Source organism: Typopeltis vanoorti, chromosome 1 (assembly GCF_054136105.1).
Source record: "Typopeltis vanoorti isolate ZY-2024b chromosome 1, IOZ_Tvanoo_1.0, whole genome shotgun sequence".
Lineage (NCBI taxonomy): Eukaryota > Metazoa > Arthropoda > Arachnida > Uropygi > Thelyphonidae > Typopeltis > Typopeltis vanoorti.
This window is the reverse complement of record NC_143549.1, coordinates 161,170,369-161,193,542: the sequence shown is the minus strand read 5'-3', so window position 1 is coordinate 161,193,542 and position 23,174 is coordinate 161,170,369. Positions and strand designations below refer to the sequence as shown.

The 23,174-nt window shown below is 35.4% G+C and overlaps 1 protein-coding gene across 2 annotated transcripts in view; it reads right to left on the bottom strand.

The window, feature by feature from the left end:
- LOC150110586 (DNA (cytosine-5)-methyltransferase PliMCI-like) overlaps window positions 1-23,174 on the bottom strand; it is a 678,915-nt gene that overhangs the window by 491,553 nt on the left and 164,188 nt on the right. For both annotated transcript variants that reach the window (XM_090399829.1, XM_090399828.1), the window contains exon 8: window positions 18,771-18,889. In XM_090399829.1, coding sequence (XP_090255955.1) covers window positions 18,771-18,889 — 119 coding nt within the window. The remainder of the gene's footprint in view (window positions 1-18,770; window positions 18,890-23,174) is intronic.

Here is a 23,174-nt window from a genome sequence, read left to right as displayed (position 1 = left end):
TTGACTCAACACCAGACTTGCTCATGTTGATCAGCTGTCCTTCATTGTGCGATACGTGAAAGAACATGGAACTCCTGTAGAGCGTTTCTCGAGTTTCATTCCTAACGTAAGTCACAAATCAGAAGAGTTACAAGAGGCAGTTTTGACTTCACTAAATGAGCTTGGAATTTGCAGAATAGCAAATTGCAGAAGGCAGGCATATGATAATGCTAGTAACATGTCTGGCAAGTACACAGGGATCCTGTGTACCTGCCAAATCCTGTCGGTACTCTTCCACATTTTTTGATGTCCTTCAGAAACTGTACATATTTTTCACATCTTCAACATGTTGGTGGAGTGTTCTAAAAAAGCACCTGGAAACTTATGCAAAAGTAATCGAATGTCCTTCGCCTACTCGTTGGTCAGCTCATCATGATGCCCGTCGGAGTCTTCGTGAGGGTTGGAAGGAAATAATTTCCACTTTGTCCGAAATTGAAAATGACACTACCCAGAAGAAAGTTAAGCAATGTGAAGCAAGTCGGATTCTACAGCAAATTCAGTCACTGGAGGATGGGATCATGACCTGCCTATGGCGTGATATTCTCGCAAGAATGAATGCCACAAGCAAAAAATTACAAAGTGTAAGCATTGATATAGGAAATGCGTGTGACCTATGGATCCCTCAAGGAATATTTCAAAGAACTAGAGTTACTCTATGACTCCTATGAAGAACATGGCAAGAAACTTACTGGAGTTGACTTGTATGATGAAGAGAAAAAGTCTATCAGGTGTTTTGACGACAGCGCAGATGAAAGTAATGAAAATCAAGGAGTACAATCCATCAGTCAGTTTCAAAATACTTATGACACAATTTTGCAGTCTCTCATTCGAAATGAATCGAAGAAAAGTGTCGTATGAACACCTCTCGAAGGAGTTCCAGTTTCTCACAACAATGCACGGATATGTGAAATGGATGCCATAAAAGGGGCAAAAAAACTTCAAGAGTTTTTTCTGATAACTTTCAACTGATATTAAACCTCAATTTGTAAACAAATGTCTGCACTTCAGAGCACACCTGAAATCAAGTAGCCAAGAAATAAATACATTCCTACAACTTTCACAGAAAATTCAACAGGAAGCCCTGTAGTGTATATATCCCAATCTCGATGCTGCTGTTACGATTTTTCTATATAAGATGGCAACAAACTGCTCAGCTGAACGATCGTTTACCGCACTCTAAAAGTTGAAGGACTACCATAGCACTATGACAAAAGAAAGGCTCAGCAATTTGGCAGTTCTATAAATTGAGAGGGATATTACAAGGGCAATGAACTATGAGGCCAGGAAAAATACCTTTGCTGAGCGAGCAGCAAGATGTAGTATATTCTAGGACATTTTGGGTGAGTCATAATATATATATATATATATATATATATATATATATTTATATTACAAATTTACGATATAAATAGGTTATGCAAATAAATCAACATGTTCATTAAATATTAGGGGCAGCACTTTCTGCGGGCATAAGGACGGGAAATGCCTAAATACATCACTGTGCACATATACACACGCACGCATGCACGCACACACACACATACATACATATAAACATACAGATTCTTATACATACACACACACAAATATTTTTACGAGGGTGGTCTGAAAAGTTCCCATCCTAAAAAAGGAAAAAAAGGAATTTATAATTTCAACATTTTTAAGTATAATTTCTGGGAAATTCCCATGCTACTCCTCTAAAACACTATTAATATAATTAACGGCTATTTTAGCCTGTTTTTGGCTAACATAAAACTCAAAAGGGGTATATATATATATAATTTAGGACATTACGGGCGAGTGTAGAAGGCAATTATGGCAGAATAAAAATTGTTGAAAAATTATGTACATACCTTGATTTTGGTTAAAAGATGCCTTCTAAATCCAAGCTCTTGTGGAAGGGGGGGGGGGGAAGAGAGGGAAAGAACATGGGGATGTACTTGGGACACGGGAAATAAGTTTGGGAACATGGGTTACTATTAATAATATATATATATATAAATATATATATATATTATTTTGTTGTGGGGAGAGGGGGGGAAAGAAGGGGAAGGGTATCCTTATGTGGAAACTGGGGCAAGGGTTTACGGGGTGTGGACCGTTTCGGTCATCGTCGGAACTTTGTGGGAATGACTGTAGGGCTATGTCAAGGCTGCAAGAACTGCAAAAACAAGGCTGCAATTAGCGACAACAAATGCCCAAATTTGGCAGATACATCTTGCAGCCTTGACATAGCCCTACAGTCATTCCCACAAAGTTCCGACGATGGTCAGACGATGACCGAAACGGTCCACACCCCGTAAACCCTTGCCCCAGTTTCCACATAAGGATACCCTTCCCCTTCCTTCCCCCCCTCTCCCCACAACAAAATAATATATATATATATATATTTATATATATATATTATTAATAGTAACCCGGGTTCCCAAACTTATTTCCCGTGTCCCAAGTACATCCCCATGTTCTTTCCCTCTCTTTCCTCCCCCCTTCCACAAGAGCTTGGATTTAGAAGGCATCTTTAAACCAAAATCAAGGTATGTACATAATTTTTCAACAATTTTTATTCTGCCATAATTGCCTTCTACACTCGCCCGTAATGTCCTAAATTATATATATATACCCCTTTTGAGTTATGTTAGCCAATGTATTAAATATAAGGGACACTCCTAAACAAAAACAGGCTAAAATAGCTGTTAATTATATCAACATTTTTATTTTTCAACATAATCTCCCTTAAGACTAATACATTTATTCCAGTAAGATCTACAAAATGCCTCGCTACAGCTGCAATCACCAATCTCCTCTTGATTCGAAGAAAAACGTTGACCAGCAAGGAAGATTTTTAGTTTCGGGAAGAGACAGAAGTCAGAGGGAGCCAAATCTGGGGAATATGGTGGATGTTACATAAATTCATAATTTTAGTAATTTGAATTTGAAGAAAAACGCTGATCAGCGACGAAGAGTCTTAGTTTTGGGAAGAGATGAGATGTCAGAGGGAGCCAAATCTGGGGAATAGGGTGACGTTCTAACAATTCATTGTGCAGATCCCTTAATTTTCCCATTGCCAAAACACCTTTGTGGGCAGGTGCATTGTCCTGATGAAAGATGATTTTTATCTTCTGAAAACTGGGTCTTTTCTCATGAATTTTTTTCGGCTAGTCTGGTTAAAATATCGTAATAATATTCCCCGGTTATTGTTTTATCCTTTTCAAGATAATTAATAAACAAAATGCCTTTATCATCCCAAAACACCGATGCCATGACCTTTCTTGCTGATGGAACCGACTTTTGTCTTTTTTGGCACCGAACAACTGACTTCTGTCTAATGTTTTGACTACTGTTTGGATTCTGGTGTGTAATGGCGAATGCAAGGTTTGGAGCATTAAAATGCTCCAAGCATTGTTTAGAGATTTTTATGTATGAATGCTTATGAGAGATGTACCAACTTAGAAAAAAAAAAAACTTGCCGATAGTTGCCATCTATTGTCAAGTCCAAGAACTTTTCAGACGATCCTCGTATCACACATGGACATGAAAAAGGTCCGTGTGTGAAAAAGAAAAGAAAATTCTCATTGACTATGTTATTGTTTATAGTGACATTTTCTCACTGGTGCAGGGTACACCAGAGTGTACAGAGGATTTGAAACTGGAAGTGATCACCATTTAGTCTTGGACAGGATAAAATTTAATTTCATATTGAAAGAGAATGATAAAGTTTTAAAGTGAATAAAAAATGAGCAGCTGTCAGATGTGAACTGTAGACTAAAATGCACAAACATTATTCAAGAAAAAATAATAAAAGAGTTTCAGAACAAGAACCAAACCTTGGTGATTCAATGGGAAATCCTGAAGAAAACATTGATTGATTCAACCAGAGAGACGAGTGATGAGGTAGAAAAACCAGAACTCCATGGTGGACACAGGAAGTTAAAGAGCCAGTGAAGGAAAAGAGGAAAGCATATAAAGTACATGGCAAATAAGTCAGCATGTGGTCTTAGAAAATGCAGAGATAAATGTAAGAAAACTAAACAAGCTATAAAATTAGCTCATCAAAAGTCATGGGAAGACTTTGGTAAGAATATAGAAAATAAATATCAAGCAGGTGGCAAAATATTCAGGAAGCTGTTGAAAAACCTCACACATGGAGGAAAGAGCACAGTATCAGGAATTACAGATGATAAAGGTGATGCAAAAACTGTTGAAAAGATATCCTTGATGTATGGAGTTGTTACTTCGAAAAATTGCTAAAAGAAACAATCAGTGACAGCACAGTAGCAAAAAACACTCAACATGAATGCAATCAGGAATAGATATCCATACTTAAAGTAGAAAAAGCCATCAAAATCCTGAAATGTGGAAAGACAGTGGGAGTAGATGATATTCAACCAAAAAAGTATGGAGATATTAAAGTCCTACAGTGGCTGCACTGCACAGTTCGGAAGGCGTGGACACAGGGACAAAATTCCAGATGATTGGAGTAGAGCTCTCATTGTACATTCAGTTTTATTTCCCTTTTTTATATAAAAAAAAGGGAAATAAAACTGAATGTGAGAATTACAGATGCATTTCTCTACTGAGTTTTCCTGGTAAGATTTACGCAAGTTTAACTGAGAAATAGTTGAGAAGGACTGTGGATGAGATTCTGGTGAAGAACGCGATGGATTTAGGACAAAGGGAGACTGTCAGGGGTGCTTAAGGGTCAAAGCTGTATAACCGAGAGGAGACCTCCACACAGCCGTTAAAGGAATGATTCTGACCTAATGTCCAATCCTCACCTTCTCGTGGTGCACCCTGTTGGGTATCTACTTTGATACTGAACGAACGAGGATGGGCTGCCAATTTGAGATTTAGCCGACCAAATTGTATTCTTATTGGTTCAACCAAAATAAAAAAATGATGGTACAACATGACAGAATTTAATGCCGGCTGGGGCGTAGCCCGGTTAAACAAGGCCCCCCGTTGTTTTCGCCAGGGAACCAGGGCGAACAGTGAAAAGTCAGCTACTGGAACAAATCTGAAAACAAACCCCAACTCAACATCACCAGAGTTAAAGATCGGTAGTATCAACGAAAGAAGCCTGATTGGCAAAGAAATGGAGCTAGCTGAGGAATTAGATAAGTACCAGATCGACATAATAGGGGTGACTGAAAAAAATAAAGACCAAAATTGGTGAGATCTTTCTGAGCAATAAATACGAAATGTTATTTTCAGGCAATGACAATCAAGGAAAAGAAGGAGTAGCCATAGTATTCAACACAAAATACGAGGCTAATATTCTTGAATGGCAGTCAGTCTCAAGTAGAGTAATATGGGCAAATATGAGAATGGGGAACTGCACAATGAGACTTATTAGTGCCTATGATCCCACAGAAGGTTCTACTAAGGTACAAGTGGAGGAATTTTTTGACGCTCTAAAAAAAGCAACTGACACAATGAAAAAGGAAAAGTTGGTCCTTGTTGGGGATCTAAATAGCAGAGTAGGAAATGATTGTGAGACATACAAAAATATTTTGGGAAAATTTGGAGAAAAGAGCAATAATGGCAAATATCTGTTGGATTTCTGCTCAGGACATGGACTGGTTATTACTAACACCATGTTCCAACATAAAAATGTGCACAAATTCACATGGAGAGAAGAGGCTGGGAATAAGAAAAGTCTCATTGACTATGTTATTGTTGATAGTGATGTTTTCTCCCTGGTGCAGGACACCAGAGTGTACAGAGGATTTGAAATTGGAAGTGATCACTATTTAGTGTTGAGCAGGATAAAACTGAATTTAATATCGAAAAGAATAACATGTAAGAAAGTTTTAAAGCGAATAAAAGTTGAGCAGCTCTCAGATGTGAACTGTAGACTAAAATACAAAAAAGATTATTGAAAAGAAAATGAAAGAGTTTGAGAACAGGAATCAAACCTTGGAGATTCAGTGGCAAACTCTGAAGAAAACATTGATTGATTCAGCCAGAGAGGCATGTGGTGAGGTTGTGTGCAAGGATAAAAAAAAATCAGAACTCCCTGGTGGACACAGGAAGTTAAAGAGGCAGTGAAGGAAAAGAAGAAAGCATATCAAAAGTTCCTGGCAAATAATTCAGCTTCTACTCTTACAAAATACAGAGACAAATGTAAGAAAGCTAAACAGTGTATAAAACTAGCTAAACAAAAGTCATGGGAGGACTTTGGCAAGAATATAGAAAATAAATATCAAGAAGGTGGCAAAATATTCTGGAGGTTGTTGAAGAAGCTTAGGAATGGAGGAAAGGGTGCTGTAAAAGGAATTAGAGATGATAAAGGTGACATGAAAACAGGAGAAAAAGATATCCTTGAAGTATGGAGTAATTACTTTGAAAAACTGCTAAATGAAACAAGCAGTGATGACAGCACAGTGATAAAAAACACTGACCAGGCATGCAGTTAGGAATACATATCCATACTTGAAGTAGAAAAAGCCATCAAAGGCTTGAAATGTGGAAAGGCAGCAGGAGTAGATGATATTCGACCAGAAATACTAAAGTATGGTGGTATAAAAGTCTTACAGTGGCTGCACTGCATAGTTCAGAAAGCCTGGACAGATGGACGAATTCCCGATGATTGGAGTAGAGCTCTCATAGTACCCATGTATAAAAAGGGAAATAAAACTGAAGTATTTCCCTACTGAGTGTTCCTGGCAAGATCTATGCAAGTATACTTGAGAAACGGTTGAGAAGAATTGTGGAAGAAAAGCTTGGTGAAAAACAAGATGGATTCAGGCCAAATAGAGGCTGTCAGGATCAGATCTTCACTTTATGACAAATAGTCGAGAAAGCATGGGAATATAACAAAGATCTGTATTTAAGTTTTGTCGATTTGGAAAATGCATATGACAAGGTGCCAAGAGAGAAGCTATTCAATATGCTGCAGTTATATGGTGTCAATGGGGCATTATATCAAGCAATACTTAGTCTTTATTTGAGTTGTAAGTCAGCAGTTAGAATTGAAGGAAGTACAGGAAGATGGTTTAATGTTAAATCTGGTGTGAGACAAGGATGTACATTATCCCCTCTGTTATTCATTATCTATATGGATCACATTATGAAGGAAAGTGGTATTAAACCTGATATCAAAATTGGAGATGTTAATGTCAGCTCTTTGCTTTATGCGGATGATGTTATACTTCTAAATAAATCCGCTACAAGTGTGCAAGATTCTCTGACTAAATTGAATAGCTGTTGTAATAGATATGGTATGAAGGTCAGCAATAAAAAGACAAAGACAATGAAAATAGGAAGAATCATTGAAAATGTCAACTGTGTTGTGAATGGAGAACCTGTGGAACAAGTAAAACATTTCAGCTACTTAGGCACAATTTTTACTGAAGATAGTAAATTAAATATAGAAATAGACAACAGAATCAGCAAAGCTGGTATGGTGGGAAGTCAAATGAATAAATTCATATGGAATAAGAGAGAAATTAGTTGGAACACTAAATTAGCTGTATACAAGACAGTGTTCAAACCAGTTTTAACCTATGGATCTGAGAGCTGGGTCAGAAATAAAACTCTTGACCATAAACTAGAGACCGAAGATATGGGAGTTCTGAGAAAGATTAGAGGCGTGAACAGATGGCATCAATGGCAATATCATATTAAAAATGAGGATATTAGGAAAGAACTTGACATTGTCAGCATCCAGGAATGCATTAGCAGAGCTAATCTCAGGTAGTATGGTCACTTAAATAGAATGGGAGAGGAAAGATTAGCAAAACAAGTGTTCTCTGCCAGGTTGGCAGGAAAACGACCCAGAGGAAGACCAAGATATAGGTGGATTGATACGGTACAAAGTGCCTTAGACGATAGAAATATAAGATCTGATAATGTTGGAGTCTTGACAAGTAACAGACTGATTTGGAGGAAAATTGTAGATAGGACGTTAGTAATGATGTAATTTTTTCATGTAGTACTGTCATATCCTGTACACCCCTTTAGGGTACATGGCAGGAATTTGATGATGATGATGATGAGACTGTCAGGATCAAATATTCACTTTACAACAAATAGTTAAGAAATCATGGGAATATAACAAAGATGAGTATTCAAGTATAGTAGATTTGCAAAAGACATATGACAAGATGCCAAGAGGAATGCTATTCAAAACATTACAGTTGTATGCTGTCAATGGAACATCACATCAAGCAATTCTTAGTCTTTTTCTAAGTTGTAATTCAGCAGTTAGAACTGAAGAAAGTACATGAAAATGGTTTAATGTTAAATCGGGTGAGAGACGAGAATGTATATTATCTTCTCTGTTATTTATTATCTATATGGATCACAATATGAAGGAAAGTGGTATTAAACACCTGATATCAAAATTGGAGTTGTTAATCTCAGCTGTTTACCTTATGCGGATGATGTTATAATTCTAAATAAATCTACTACAAGTCTGCAAGATTGCCTGACTAAATTGAATAACTGTTGTAATAGATATGGTATGAAGGACAGCAATAACAAGACAAAGACAATGAAAATATCAACTACACTGTGAGTGGAGAACCTTACATGTAAGACTTTACGTGTAAGAGAAGATAATAAAAGAGGATAAGAAAATATAGTGGAGAATATTTACATCATAGATTTTTAAACTTAATAAATAACTGTTGTAGGAAATGTGAGGTTCCATCAGATTAGTTACAAGCTACGGTTATATCTATATTTAAGGAAGGAGAGAGATGATTATGGAAATTACAGAGGAATAAGTGCTGGCCTGGTTGGCTGAGTGGTTAGCATATCCGCTCTCCAGCCAAAAGACGGCGGGTTCGAATCCTGCCGTGGGCATGGATGTTTGTGATTGTCTGTGAAAATACTAGAGGTGGTGGTAGATGCCATCGGTGTAGATGATGAAGGTAGTTGCAGTTGGTGGAGACAGAGAGTTTTAGAGTAGGTACCCTCCCTCAATGAGTCTTTAGACTCCCTAGAGGTGTTATGTAATAATAATAAGTTTATTAAATATAGGTTGCAAAATTTACAGTAAAATCATGAATAAAAAGAATTAAAAATAATGCAAGCACTCTACTCTCAAAAGAACAAAATGGTTTCAGACATGGAAGAACATGTATAGACAATATTAATATGCTAAAACAAATTATTGAAAAAAAAAGATGAGAATTCAATGTAGGCACTCATATAGAGTTTATACATTACAAGAAACCTTTTGATAAAATACACAGTGAGAAACTATGGAATATAATGAAAAAAAAACAAGGATATCCTTTACATTTAGTACAAACTATTCAAAGTTTATATAAAGATACAAATATACAGTTAGGTAATAAATTAACAGAAGAGATTGAAATAAATCAGGGTTTCAGAAAGGAATGTAGGTTATCTCCAATTCTATTTAATATACATATATATATATATATATATATTGATCAGATTATTAAAATATGGAAAACAACAATAAAACAAGGTATCCAGTTAACCAGAAGAACTGTTATTAATATAATGCTGTATGCAGATAATCAGATTATATTACAGGACAATGAAGATGACCTTCAAAAAATCAATTACAAATTAAACAAAATAAGCCAACAATACAATTAAAAATTTCACAAAAGTCATGGCATTTAAAGGTAGGGATCATGTTACATCAAAAAACAGAACAGATGAAAACAGTTTAATTATTCAGGATGCATAATAACATATCTAAAAGATAAAGATATAGATGAAAAAATTAAAATTTCAGAAAATCCTTGGAAGAAATAAAAGAACACTAAATAAAAAAAATAGCTAAAGACGAGAAAGTCAGCTAAAATTTTCTAAGGTAATGACCACTACTACTCTGTTATATGATTCAGAAAAATGGATAATTAATAAGAAAGATGAAAGTAAAATGCAAACTGCAGAGATGAGATTTTTAAGCACAATTAAAGAAATGCACAAAATTGGACCATATAAGAAATGAAGATATCAGAAAACAGCCAGATATTTTATAAGATAAATGAAAAGATCAAGGAATATAGAGAGAACATCTATTTAGATGTTCTCTCCATATTCAGAACTATATATAGATGTTCTAAATATATGTTCTATATTTAGAACATTTAGATATTAAATGGAGAAAGAGAGATTCGTGTGTAGAGGCTTAATTAGCATGAGGACATCATGTTGGAGGCTTAATGGAATGTATACAGCACTCAGAAAGGATTAACATAGGTTTAATACTTCCTATATTTCGTCCCAGTCACTAGGACATCTTCGGGGATTACAAAAACAACTAATGTAACATGAACACAAATATTATACAATACTAAGCCCAACCACGTGGGTGACACTAAAGTCCTATCTAGGTGGAGCGCCCTCTAAGGGTGGTTGTAGGTGGCCTGGAATGTAAGGTGGGACCTCTGGTGATGAGTGTTTCCCAAATCTTCGGAAGCTTAATGCAACCGTATTTATTGAGATTTGGTTGATTTCTGAGAGCTGCTGCTGCTGCTTCTAAGAATAGTCTCTCTTTTTTGAATTTGCTGTGGTGGAGCATGGTGGTTTTCTTCCAAGAGACCCTGCGGGTGGTATCCAAGACATGGTCAGCCAAGCCTGACTGACCATAGTTGTGTTTACAGATGTAAGACTTGTGTTCCTCCAGGCGAATGGATGCTGATCTGCCTGTCTGTGCAAAGTACGCCAGCTTACAGGAACAGGATACTTTATAAAATCCAGGCACAGAGAGAGAGAGAGAGAGAGAGGAAGGAGCTGATCTTTAGTAGAACAGATAAGGGTAGCAAGTTTGCGGTGGGGCTCATATGCTGTGTGTAGGTTGTACTTTTTTAGAATCTTGGCTATTTTTTCAGATGTGCCACGGATGTAGGGTATCGTGATGGCATTTTTAAACTTTTGTTGACAAGAAGGATGGGGAATGGGGGAGGAACTGATTATGTTTTTTGATAGGAAGGGTAAACAATTGTTCTTTTCCTTTTCCATAGTAAACTGAATTCTTGGATGTAGGCTGTTGAGATGACTGAGAAAGGAGTCTAACGTGTCTGGGCCATGAGGCCAAATAGAGAACACATCATCTACATATCTTAGCCAGATGGAAGGTTTGAGTGGGGATGAGTCTATAGCTCGTTTTTCGAAATCCTCCATATAAAAATTGGCAAGAGGGGGGGGGGGGGGAACCCATGGCAGTTCCCTCTATCTGCTTGTAGATTTTGTTCTTCCAAGAAAAATACCCAGAGTTATTGGCATAGGAAAAGATATCTAAGATGTCAGACGTAAAAACGTTTTCTAAGAGAGATAAGGTGTCAGTTAAGGGAATATTGGTAAACAAAGAGGAGATATCAAAGCTTACCAATATATCTGCGTTATTCAAGGTTAAATTTTCTATGAGGGCTTTAAAGTGGGTAGAGTTTTTTATATAGGATGTGGACCTTCCAGTGAGGGGGATCAGAGAGTTGGCCAGCTGTTTAGACAGTCTGTAGCAAGGTGCGTTGATGGCATCTACTATAGGTCTAAGTGAAGAATTGGGTTTGTGGATTTTTGGTAAATCGTATGTTTGGGGGAGAAGGTTTACGTTTTTTCGTGATGTCAGGGGGGGCCAGGAAGATACTTTTTTAAGAAAGATTTTTAATTTCTTAACTTGTGTTTTTGTGAGGTCTTGTTCTAGTGGGATGTAGGCAGCACGATCTCGGAGGATAATATTCATTTTACGATTGTATTCACTGGTATTAAGAATGACTGTGGCATCACCCCTATCCGCTCTGGTGATGATGACACCATACCCTACATCCGTGGCACATCCGAAAAAATAGCCAAGATTCTAAAAAAGTACAACCTACGCACAGCATATAAGCTCCACCGCAAACTTGCTACCCTTATCCGTTCTACTAAAGATAGCTCCTTCCTCTCTCTTTCTCTCTCTCTCTGCCTGGAGTTTACAAAGTACCCTCTCTTCCTGTAAGCTGGCATACTTTGACCAGACAGGCAGATCAGCATCCATCTGCCTGGAGGAACACAAGTCTTACATCTGTAAACACAACTATGGCCAGTCAGGCTTGGCTGACCATGTCTTGGATACCACCCACAGGGTCTCTTGGAAGAAAACCACCATGCTCCACCACAGCAAATTCAAAAAAGAGAGACTATTCTTAGAAGCAGCAGCTGTCAGAAATCAACCAAATCTCAATAAATACGGTTGCATTAAGCTTCCGAAGATTTGGGAAACACTCATCACCAGAGGTCCCACCTTACATTCCAGGCCACCTACAACTGCCCTTAGAGGGTGCTCCACCTAGATAGGATTTCAGTGTCACCCACGTGGTTGGGCTTAGTATCGTATGTGTTCATGTTACATTAGTTGTTTTTGTAATCCCCAAAGATGTCCTAGTGACTAGGACGAAATATAGGAAGTACTTAAACCTATGTCAATCCTTTCTGAGTGCTGTGTACATTCCATTAAGCCTCCAACAGAGGAGAGAGAGAGAGAAAAAGACTAGTGAAACTGGAGCAGACAATGCCTAATCCTTGAAAAGAAGAAGGATAATAACAAATGACTACACTTGTGCAAATAACATAAAAATGGAATCGACTACTTTTAACTTGGTAAGTGATAAGATTTATAGTAAAAAGCGTGCGCGCGCACACACACGTTCATAGAAACCACATCAGCATACATAATATAGTATAAATATAGTTTTTAGGATAAACAAGACAACGAAACAATGCTTAGAATATCGGAAACAATTGCCATAAAATGTGACAAAAACTCAATCAACATCCACTGACCCTACCTAATTTCTGAGTGTTGGAAGCTCCACAACATAAAAATTAGGTCATCACTCCGACCAATAAGCGATAACACAAGCTCCCCTACACCAGATACACCAAGCCGTCATGACATAGCCCTACACTTATCCCGAAATGTTCCAATGACGATCGAAAGGTTCGCACCCTGTTAACACTCTCCCCTGCCCCTGTTTCCCATAAAACCCTTCCCCTTCCCCAAAGAAGCGCCCTTAAATATAATAATATATGTATATATATATATAAGGGGGACCGGAAAGTAATCAATTTTTTGAACTACATTTTTAATATAAATTTTATTAAAGAACAAATTAACATTATTCAATTCTATAATTGGCATCGTTAATTATAACCTTATTCCAACGATCTACTAAGTTTAGAATTCCTTTTTTGAAAAAAGTTTTTTCTTTGGAGGCAAAAAATGATATCAAACTCCTTTGGACATCATCTTGCGAACGGAAGGTTTTATTTCTTATGCTGTGTTCTAAGGACCTGAATAAATGATAGTCACTAGGGGCAATATCCGGCAAATATGGAGGATGTGGTATGCACAACAGAACCTTTTGTGGATGAAGTCCATCTTTAGGTGTTGGAATTGGAGTTTGATTTGGAGAAAGCCACTGTTTTTTTGCATTTATTATTCTTATACAGTACCCATTTTTCGTCACCAGTTACGACTCATTCTTAAAAGGGGTCATTTTGTTGTCTGGTCAACAATGAATTGAAAATCACCCATCTCTGTGCTTTATTATTTTCTGACAGTTCATGCGGTACCCATACACCTTGTTTAAGAACCTTGACACTTTTATGTAAGTGCTCTTGGACGGTTGACCATGATGAATTACGTTTCTCTGCTAATTCTTGTATGGGTTGTTTTGGATCTGATTCAACCAGAGTCTTAAGAGCATCGTCGTCTAGAGTAAGAGGTCTTTCAGATCGAGGACAATCAGAGAGATCAATATTTTTTTCTGCAAAATCTCCTAAACCATCACTGACATTTGTTAACCTTCAATACATCTCCATAAGTTGAGCAAATGATTTTGGTAGCCTCGGTAGCATTCTTTCCTTGGTGAAACAAAAACAGCATACAATGACGTAAATGGTGCTCAAAGTCTGCCATATTAAAAAAAATAATCTAAAATTAAAAAAAAAAAGACTTTAAATAGAAAAGTAGTGCTAACATTTAAATAAAAATCAAATTTAATAATTCATGTGTTATTTAAGAAAAAACAATCGGCTAAAAATGACCTATTAAAAATAATTTATTACTTTCCGGTCCCCCTTAAATTATTATAAAAAAACAAAAATGGGTTTTCTGATTAATCTTCCCACCTTGCCTCAACCCCCCCCCCTTTTTTTTTAACAGCCTAAACAGCAGAAGTATGGAGAACGAAGACATCCTAACATCCAAACAAGGTATGTGCAAAATTTCTTCCTCTATTAGTCTGCATATATTTACCTTTAAAATACACTTATAATACCCTAACGATTCTTGAGTAAAAAGCCAATGTATTTAAAATAAGGGACACTCCTAAATGAAAATAGGCTAAAATAGCCATAAAAATAATAGTTAAATGTTAAATTTCATTGGTTTATCATTAGACGTTTCATTGTATTGCATCATCTTTCATTCTCACGTTTCTGTATAATGTAATACCTATTATTACATTATACAGAACAGAATTACATTAAACATATATACTACAGCTATTGTATCAGAATTTTTTTATGCTATAAATAGACAGCAAGAGCTGGTTTTCATGTTTCTGTGCTCAGATTGCTGTGGCTAGTTAAGTGGGGTTAACACCTTGCAGGAAAAGTGTGAATCAAGCTTTAAATAAAGAAGGCTCTTAATCTTGTGAAATAGCTAAAAGGGTGTCCTGTAGCAATCTACTGTGGTATAGCTGCTGTCGAAAGTAAAGGAAATGGATCTGCTGAAAGGAAGAAAACCAACTACAATGGTTAATCGGAAGCGGTCGGCAGTTGTGTCTTCGGATACATTCGTGATATTTAGTGCATACGCGTAATACTTCGTGCACGTGCTTTGGTTTGGTAGCATAGCATCGATAGCATTGCTAGTGCTAAACACGTGGTGTTTAGGCTGTTGCTGGAGTAATTTTTAGTTAAACTGTTATTAATCATTATTAATATCAGTTAATATGTCTGGAGTTAAAAGAAAATGAGTAAACTTGAAGCACAGAAACTTAAGTTGGAAAGTTGTGCATCTGTTGTGAACTTTACATGGTGAAAAAGCAAACAGTTTCGGACATACGCAAAAATAAAGACAAACTTATTCAGTTTTCACTAAAATATAGCGTTGAGAGCTCCAAAAGTGGGTGGTGGATAAGAAACATGTGGTTGGCCAAGCATAAGAATTTAGAAGAAGGAGTTTATCAGTGGTTCGTTCAATAGCAGTCTAGTGGCATTGTTGTTCGTAGTGTTGAATACAGTTCCAAGTGAGTGATTGATGGCTTTGGCAATTTTGTAAACACCATGGTATTACAAACAGGCAAACATGTGGTGAAGCACTGAGTGCCGATATTGAACAAGTTGAGCCCTTCAAAAATTACATCAGTAAAGTCACTGAATTTGAGGGTCTTATTTTGTCTCAAGTTTACAATACAGATGAGACTGTTCTATCGTGTTGTTCCCGAAAATACCTTCTCGAACAAACATGAGATTAGCACGCCTGGCCACAAATTAAACAAGGAGTGCATTTCAGCCGTACTTTGTGCTAATGCCGATGGTACGCATAGTCTCAAGCCAATGTCTCAAGTCGGAAGAGCACGAAATAAGTGAAAAATTTCACATAACTCATGGAATAAGGCAAGGAGACACCATTTCTCCCAAACTCTTTACATTAACATTGGAACATATAATGAGCAATTTAGAATGGTCCAATAAAGGAGTCAATATTAATGGAATTAAATTAAACAACAACCAAGATTTGCTGATGATATTCTTATTATTGCAAACAATATGAAAGATTTAAAAGAAATGATAGATCTAACAACTAAATCACTAGAAATTGGATTAGACATTAATTCTGAAAAAACTAAAATAATAACAAACCGAAAAGGATATGATGAAAGACATATTCTTAAGGTAAACAATACAGAAATTGAAATAATGGATGAGTATGTATATTTTGGAAAATTGTTACCAATGCTGAAACAAGGAGTCATGGAAGAAGTGAAAAGAAGAATAGGAATGGGATCGGCAGCTTTTGGGAAATTGAAGAGATTTTTAAACAGCAAAATAAAAACCCTGATAACATATCAAGACAGTTCAACCAATGTGTATTGCCTGTTATAACGTATGGTGCAGAAACTTGGCCAATCAAAAAGAAAATAATAGATAAAATGCAAAAAACAGAAAGAAGAATGGAAAGATGTCTGCTAAACAAAAGGCTCAGAAATAAAATCAGAAATGAAGAAATAAGACCTAAAACAAAATTTTTAGATATTGGAGAAAACATACTTTGAAAGAAATGTAAATGGGTAGGACACAATACAAGACTCAAGGACAATAGTTGGGCAAGTTTTACTGGAATGACAGCCATATGAAGGTAAACGATCAGTTCTGAATAAGTTCTATCTACTAAGAACTGAATAAGTGTTATAACGACAAACAACTATACTAAACTTCTCAGTGTCTCATTATTTCATGCTATTAAAATATTTTTTATTTGTTCTACCCACGCTAATAGATGGTTCCTACACAGGAATCCACTTCTAATTTCTGATGAATCTCCATAGCAAACAACAACTGTTTCTCCATGTCCTCCTACATGACATCGTTTTTTCTTCTTCTTTCTTTGCACATTCAGAAATACAGAACAACTTTCACTTCAATCCACTAGTGCATACATCAGTGGTTTAAACACTTCACTTGAAATCGTGACAATGTTATTTTCATAGTAATGAAAGTTGATTATTGTTAATATTTTAATGAAAATCGCAGAAATTATATTTCTTCACTGCAGAAGGTTCAAAACATTGAGGAATACTGTGAAACTGCATTCAGCATATTCACAACATGAAATAAGATAGTCACTTTGCCGTGACATAGCACAAACAAACTTATGTACTAATTGCATATCTGAATAGATTGTGTTTATGACTAAGCATAATTTCAGTGGCCGAAAGAAAGAAACAAAATAAATAAATAAATACATTACATTTCAGAAAATCTCACTCGCATCATATAAATGTAAATAATAATGAAACATACGTAAATAACAACTTTATATATTAATAACATATTATAATAAATTGCTTAACTCTGAATTTAGTTCCCCCTTTTTTTTTTTATAATTTGTGGGATATATGATGAATATATATATCCTACACTATAGTTCAGCTGTAGGCCAGGAGTTAGAACAAAAGAATGCAAAAGATTAGTCTCATGCAAATCGAGGGCAAGGCAAGAGTGTGCATTAATTCCACTGTTATTCCTCATCTATATAGATAACATTATGAAGAAAAGTGGCATTAACCCTACTATGACAATTACTAATATTCAAGTACAGCTCTACTTTAGATGCAGGCAATGATAATCTTCCCCTTGCATGTTGGGTTCAATGGCCTATCACAGTCAAGTAACCATGCATGATAATAACTAAATTAATGGCATAATAAAGCAGTTAATATTATCTTTGTGAGGACATATCACAGATATGTCCTTACAAAAGTTCTTCTCATCCTAGAAGGGATTCAAGGGCATTTTGGCACTGAAGGGTATTTTAGTTACTGAGATTCCTGATGATGATATACCATCAAAAATTTGGTTTAGCCAAAAAGGATACAATTTGTTTGGCTAAATCACAAATTGTCAGTCCATCCTCATTCATTCAGTATTCAGATAGATACCTACTAATGGGATGCACCACAAGAAAATTATGATTGGACATAGGTCAAAAGCCTATTGGTTCACAACATTTCTTAATTATTCAGTGTTATTATCCTGCCTAGCAGGGCCGGCTGGTGGCGTGTACAAAGTGTGCAATATACACAGGCACCACAGAAGAAAAGGTGCCTAAAAGATGTCAAAAAATATGAGATAAGAGTTTAAATGAACAACGAATGGCACAGAATGGTACATATAATTATAAATGTACGTCATCTTTCATTCGGGTCCGATAAAATTGTATCCTGGACCCGATTATATCACTGTAATTTTTTATTAAAATATACGAAAATATACCTAAAATAGTTCTTTATTTTTTGATGTATCATAAATCAACTAATGATTAATTGTTGAGTTCAATGTAAAAAAATTTGTATAAGCAGGACTAATCCGTAGGTAACATTATACTGTAAAGCGGTTTTCATTTGTTTTTCATTACCTGTTCCTTTTATTCACACTTTATTCAAAAAAATCTTTTTTGGAAAGCCACCGAACATTAATCGCACACACAAGAAAAAAACTAGGAGGCAGCGCTGCTGCCTGGGATAATAGCATTCTTGATAGTGTTGCTAAGCATATATCCTTTAATTATTTTTAACTTATCACTTTTGAATACTGCAATTTAACTTTTATTACATTTTTGCAGTTTAGCATACTATGTGACTAAATAATACTTGTAAATCAAAATAAAAAAAAAGAACAAATGATCTACAAACACTAATTATTGTAACATAATGAAATGAAGCATATCACTCCTTTTCCTTATCTTCAGATCAGACTCAATTATTTCCAAACAAATACTGCATTATGAGTTGCACAGTGATACACACTAAGAACAAAAAAGTCACATTCTCATCTCCTTTTCATATATGCCACAATGTAAGTGAGTACCTAGATCAACTAATTACCAAAAATAAACACCAAAATAAAATTTGATACATAATTATAATCAAGTATCTACACGCATGCCCCTAATTTGTCAGTAAAAAGATAATGCATAAACTAAATTAAATATGTGGATAAAAGAAGTTTAAAATAATTTCTGATCATCATACCTTCAGGAGAAGGATCTTCTTCATATATAGGTTTTACAAAGCCACTAAAAATGAGCTCCACATTTCTTTCAATAAGGCCATTATCAAATGGACAGAGATGTGTGTTGCGATCATAGACACTGTAAGAGTTATATTATTAAAAAAAAAAATATATATATATATATCTCATAAATACACAATAACATCCTATATAATTTAAATTTTTAATTAAGTTCTTTAACAGGAAAGGGAGGGAACATATTTTTAGTAAAATCCATTTGCATAATGATGCCTAATCTCAACCACACCCCTTTTTGGAACAGTATTAATTACAGTACTAAGTAGAAAGATTGACAGAATTATACCATGATAACTTATGAGGCTTCATGCATAAAGGTAAGTTATTTACACATGAAACCTAAAAGCAAAGTGGATCACTACCCAACATGTGTCTCTAACATGTTAAATTATATAAAATTAAAATGATTCAGTGATATACATTAATCTGATATTTGGATGAAATATATCAAATAATTTATGCTTTATATTCATTAAAATAAAATTATCAAAACAGCTAGGTGTTAGAGTAATAACTTCAACTTACTGCAAACCAAAATAATTAACTGATGTTTTGAACTTCATATCAAGGTCAGTTATCATTTGAAGTATAGTTATATGTTATGTGCAGATTATGAAATTGCACAATTCACGGAATGCGCAACATTTTTACTCATTCCATGAACTGTATAACGTGCTTGTACAGTTCGTGGAATCCTAAAATATCACTTTATTAAGTTAATAGTAATGAATCGTCACATATTATGTAAGCCGTGGGTCCTGCAACTCACGCCAATGAGAACCTAACCTTACTAAATACGACAAATGGAATTCTGATATAACGTTGTACAAATTTACTGTAACACTTGACTAATACTATTACAAAAAAAATCTTAAAACATAGCAACTTGCAGCAACAACCAATAAGAAATGCTCTTCACCAGTTTATCATGAGTTTCCACACATCATGTGCTGTTGCTGCTGTTACTATGCGCCCAATTCATGAAATGAGCAGAAAACGTAATGCTCATTTCATGAATTGTGCAAAATTCTACACAATCCACGAACTGTACAAGCACATTATACAGTTCATGGATTACGCGATTTCATAATTTGCACATAACATATATACACAAAGTGAAGCAACATTACAATACACGTAGCATTTCAAAGTAACACTAATTTGGTCAGCTGCTAACACTGCTGACCAGATCTCGTTTTTCTTATTGAGCCACAGAGCTGCGAAACTTTAAATACCTTCCTGAACAAACAACCTGAATGCATACAATTTACTACTGAAAATTGAGAAAAGAAATTCTATTTCTGAATACAAACTTGTCATGTGTCTTCCCTCGGCCAGTCTATCCTTCACTGTTTACCACAGTGAAGGATAGACTGGCCCACAAATACCACCACCATCCTTCACAATAACTTGGATCATAAGTACCCTAAAAAGAGAGCTATAACAATGAGCAGGCTATTAAGCATGAATTACAAATTATTAGCAATATATTTATAAACAATGATTATAGCAAAAATACTATCAATAAAATTCTTCGCAAAAAAAAAAAAACACCCTTAAAAATGGAAATAATATAGGCTACAATAAAACCATTGCCATTCCATGCAAAGGGATATAAGATAAAATAAACAGAATGATGCAATGTTAATGCTACTACCTTTAAACTGAAAAAGAAGTTCAATACCTCCAAGGATTCCCTACTGCCACCATTCTGGGATATACCAAATCCAGTACTATAACTTACCTTATTCTGGTGAAATAAGATGCATAATTGCAATCCTAAAAAAAGGACACAAATGATACATTAAATTTAACAATTTTGATAAATGGGACCTCTCTGATCATTCTCTTAAAATGAAAAGGAACTTGTTCCTTACATCATACAAAAACCTAGTGTGAATGCAAATTTAAGGAAAACTGAAACTTTCATCAACCATCCTAATCTAAACAATAATGCACCATAAAATTTCAGAGAATGTGGATGGCATGCACAGTCCCATAACTTCAGGTGCAAGTTCTATAGCAAATCCACACTGTAGGACTGTAAGCAATCATTTTAGCTGTTATTTCATAAATATTGGCTAATTCCAATGTTTTATTTTATCAGTTAGTAGTCTCTAGCCATACAGATAGCAAGATGTTTCAATGCAGTGTCCTTCCCCGACACACAAACACATCAGACACCTGGCCAGTAGGTGTTAAACAGCTGACCAAATTAAGTATTACTTTAGCATGCTATCTGTATTGCAATGTAGTGTCTCTTTTGGTATACTTGAGATAATAATCTAGATATGAAGGTTAAAATGTCAGGTACTTATTTTGGTTATATATAAACTGAAGTTATTACTCTAACACAGTAGTTCCAATAATTTTATTATAATGAATGCTGATCAATCTGTAACCATGAAAGAAAACTATGGATTCATATTCATGTTATTAAAATGCTATTTTTAAGATGTTGGAAGTTAAATGTCTTAACATGAGTTTGCTTATGGAAAATATTACTGTTAGTTTGGGTAATCAGAAATAAAATAAAATATTGATAAAATATATGTTAAAACAATATTCCAAAAAATATAGCAGTGTTTGTAGTGTCGCTATTTGTGGTTGACTAGTGAGGCTGTTAAGCCTAACCACATACCTCCTGGCCAGGTTATTAGTGGACACAGTTTATCATTTGGCAAAGAATCGGCAAAATGTACATACCTTCTTACATTGTTGAAATTAAAACATCTGTAGACACTGTGAAATAATCATCAAACAGAAAAGAAACGTCATTGCACTGCAATGACGTTTCTTTCTGTTTGATGATTATTTCACATTAATCCAGTCTGCCATTAATGAAAAACTTCTCTTTGCTGTTTGTGATGTCCAGCTATCATTTCACAATCACAACTGAGAGTATACAGCATATGCTATAATGTGAAATAAAATGAATAGCTGATGGACACAACAGAGAAGATATATTTATATGTATATGGAGACGTAAAAGATATGGAACGGATAGAACAAGGGAGACTTGGAAATATTTCCCTTTAATAAATAAGGAAAAATAAAAGGAATAAATAGTTGTAATAGTTGTATCTTGGGGGAGACCACACTCCTACCAGGCGCATCCCCCCCGGGTGGCGGATGGGGAAACCCAAATGGGGTTTGCTCTGAATAAAGAATAAAAAGCCATGGACCAAAGGATGTAGCAGAGGCATTGCAAGCTGGCTACATTATTATGCCAGTAACTTTCATGAGCAGGAGAAAGTTTACAAACCTAGATAGTGCTACTGCGTACGGGACAACCGATGCGCCTACTCAAAGACCACATAGAGTAGGTAAGAAATCAGCAATGTGGTCAGCCAAGGATGTGAAACATGTAGCCACCCTCAAAATAAGATCACTATACCGACCTGGAAAATTGCAATTACTCCAGAAAAATTTAAAAAGACTGAAATGGAGTATTTTAGGTTTATTAGAGACACATTGGTGTGGAGATGGATTCATGGATTTACCAGAAGGAAGACTGTACTTCTCAGGAAGAAAAGATAACATACACAGAGAAGGAGTTGCATTATTAATTGAAAAGAAACTTACACACTCAATAATTGAAATAAACTCAGTGTCTCCTAAAATAATAACAGCCAAACTTCAAGCAAAAGAAAAAGGTCAAACATTAAAATAATCCAAATATATGCACCATTCAGAGGAAGAAATAGAAAATTTCTATGAAGAACTACAACAGGAAATAGATAATCCCAAAAAAGGTCAGTTCACAGCAGACAAAAAAGATGTGATGGGGAAATTTGGATATGGAGAGCTCAACGACAGAGGAGAACAATTACTCCACTTCTGTAAAGCAAACGATCTAATGATTACAAACTCACTGTTCTATCAATGCCCTAATAATAAATATACATGGACATCCCCAGATGGTAATATAAAAAACTGCATAGACTATATCATCATAAACAAACAATGGAAAAGATCAGTAAATAATGTACGAACATTAAGAAGTTCTGATTTTGACACTGACCACGAAATATTAACTGCCAAAGTGAAGATAAAATTCAACAGGAAAAATAATATCAGAAAAGAAGAAAACATCGACCTATCAAAACTAAAAGGTAGCTCAAGCAGAAGTCGATTTTTAGAAGAGATGTGCTTGAAATTAAAACCCTCCATCTTCCAGAACAGCGGAAAATACTGGGAAGAAGGAAAAGAAAGTGTTATCAATTGCAAAAGACACTCTAGGTTCCAAACCCAAAATAAACAAACAGGGGATAACCCAAGAAATCATAGCTACCATAGAAGAGAAAAGAGAGGCCAAGATACTTGTGAACCAACAAAACAATGAA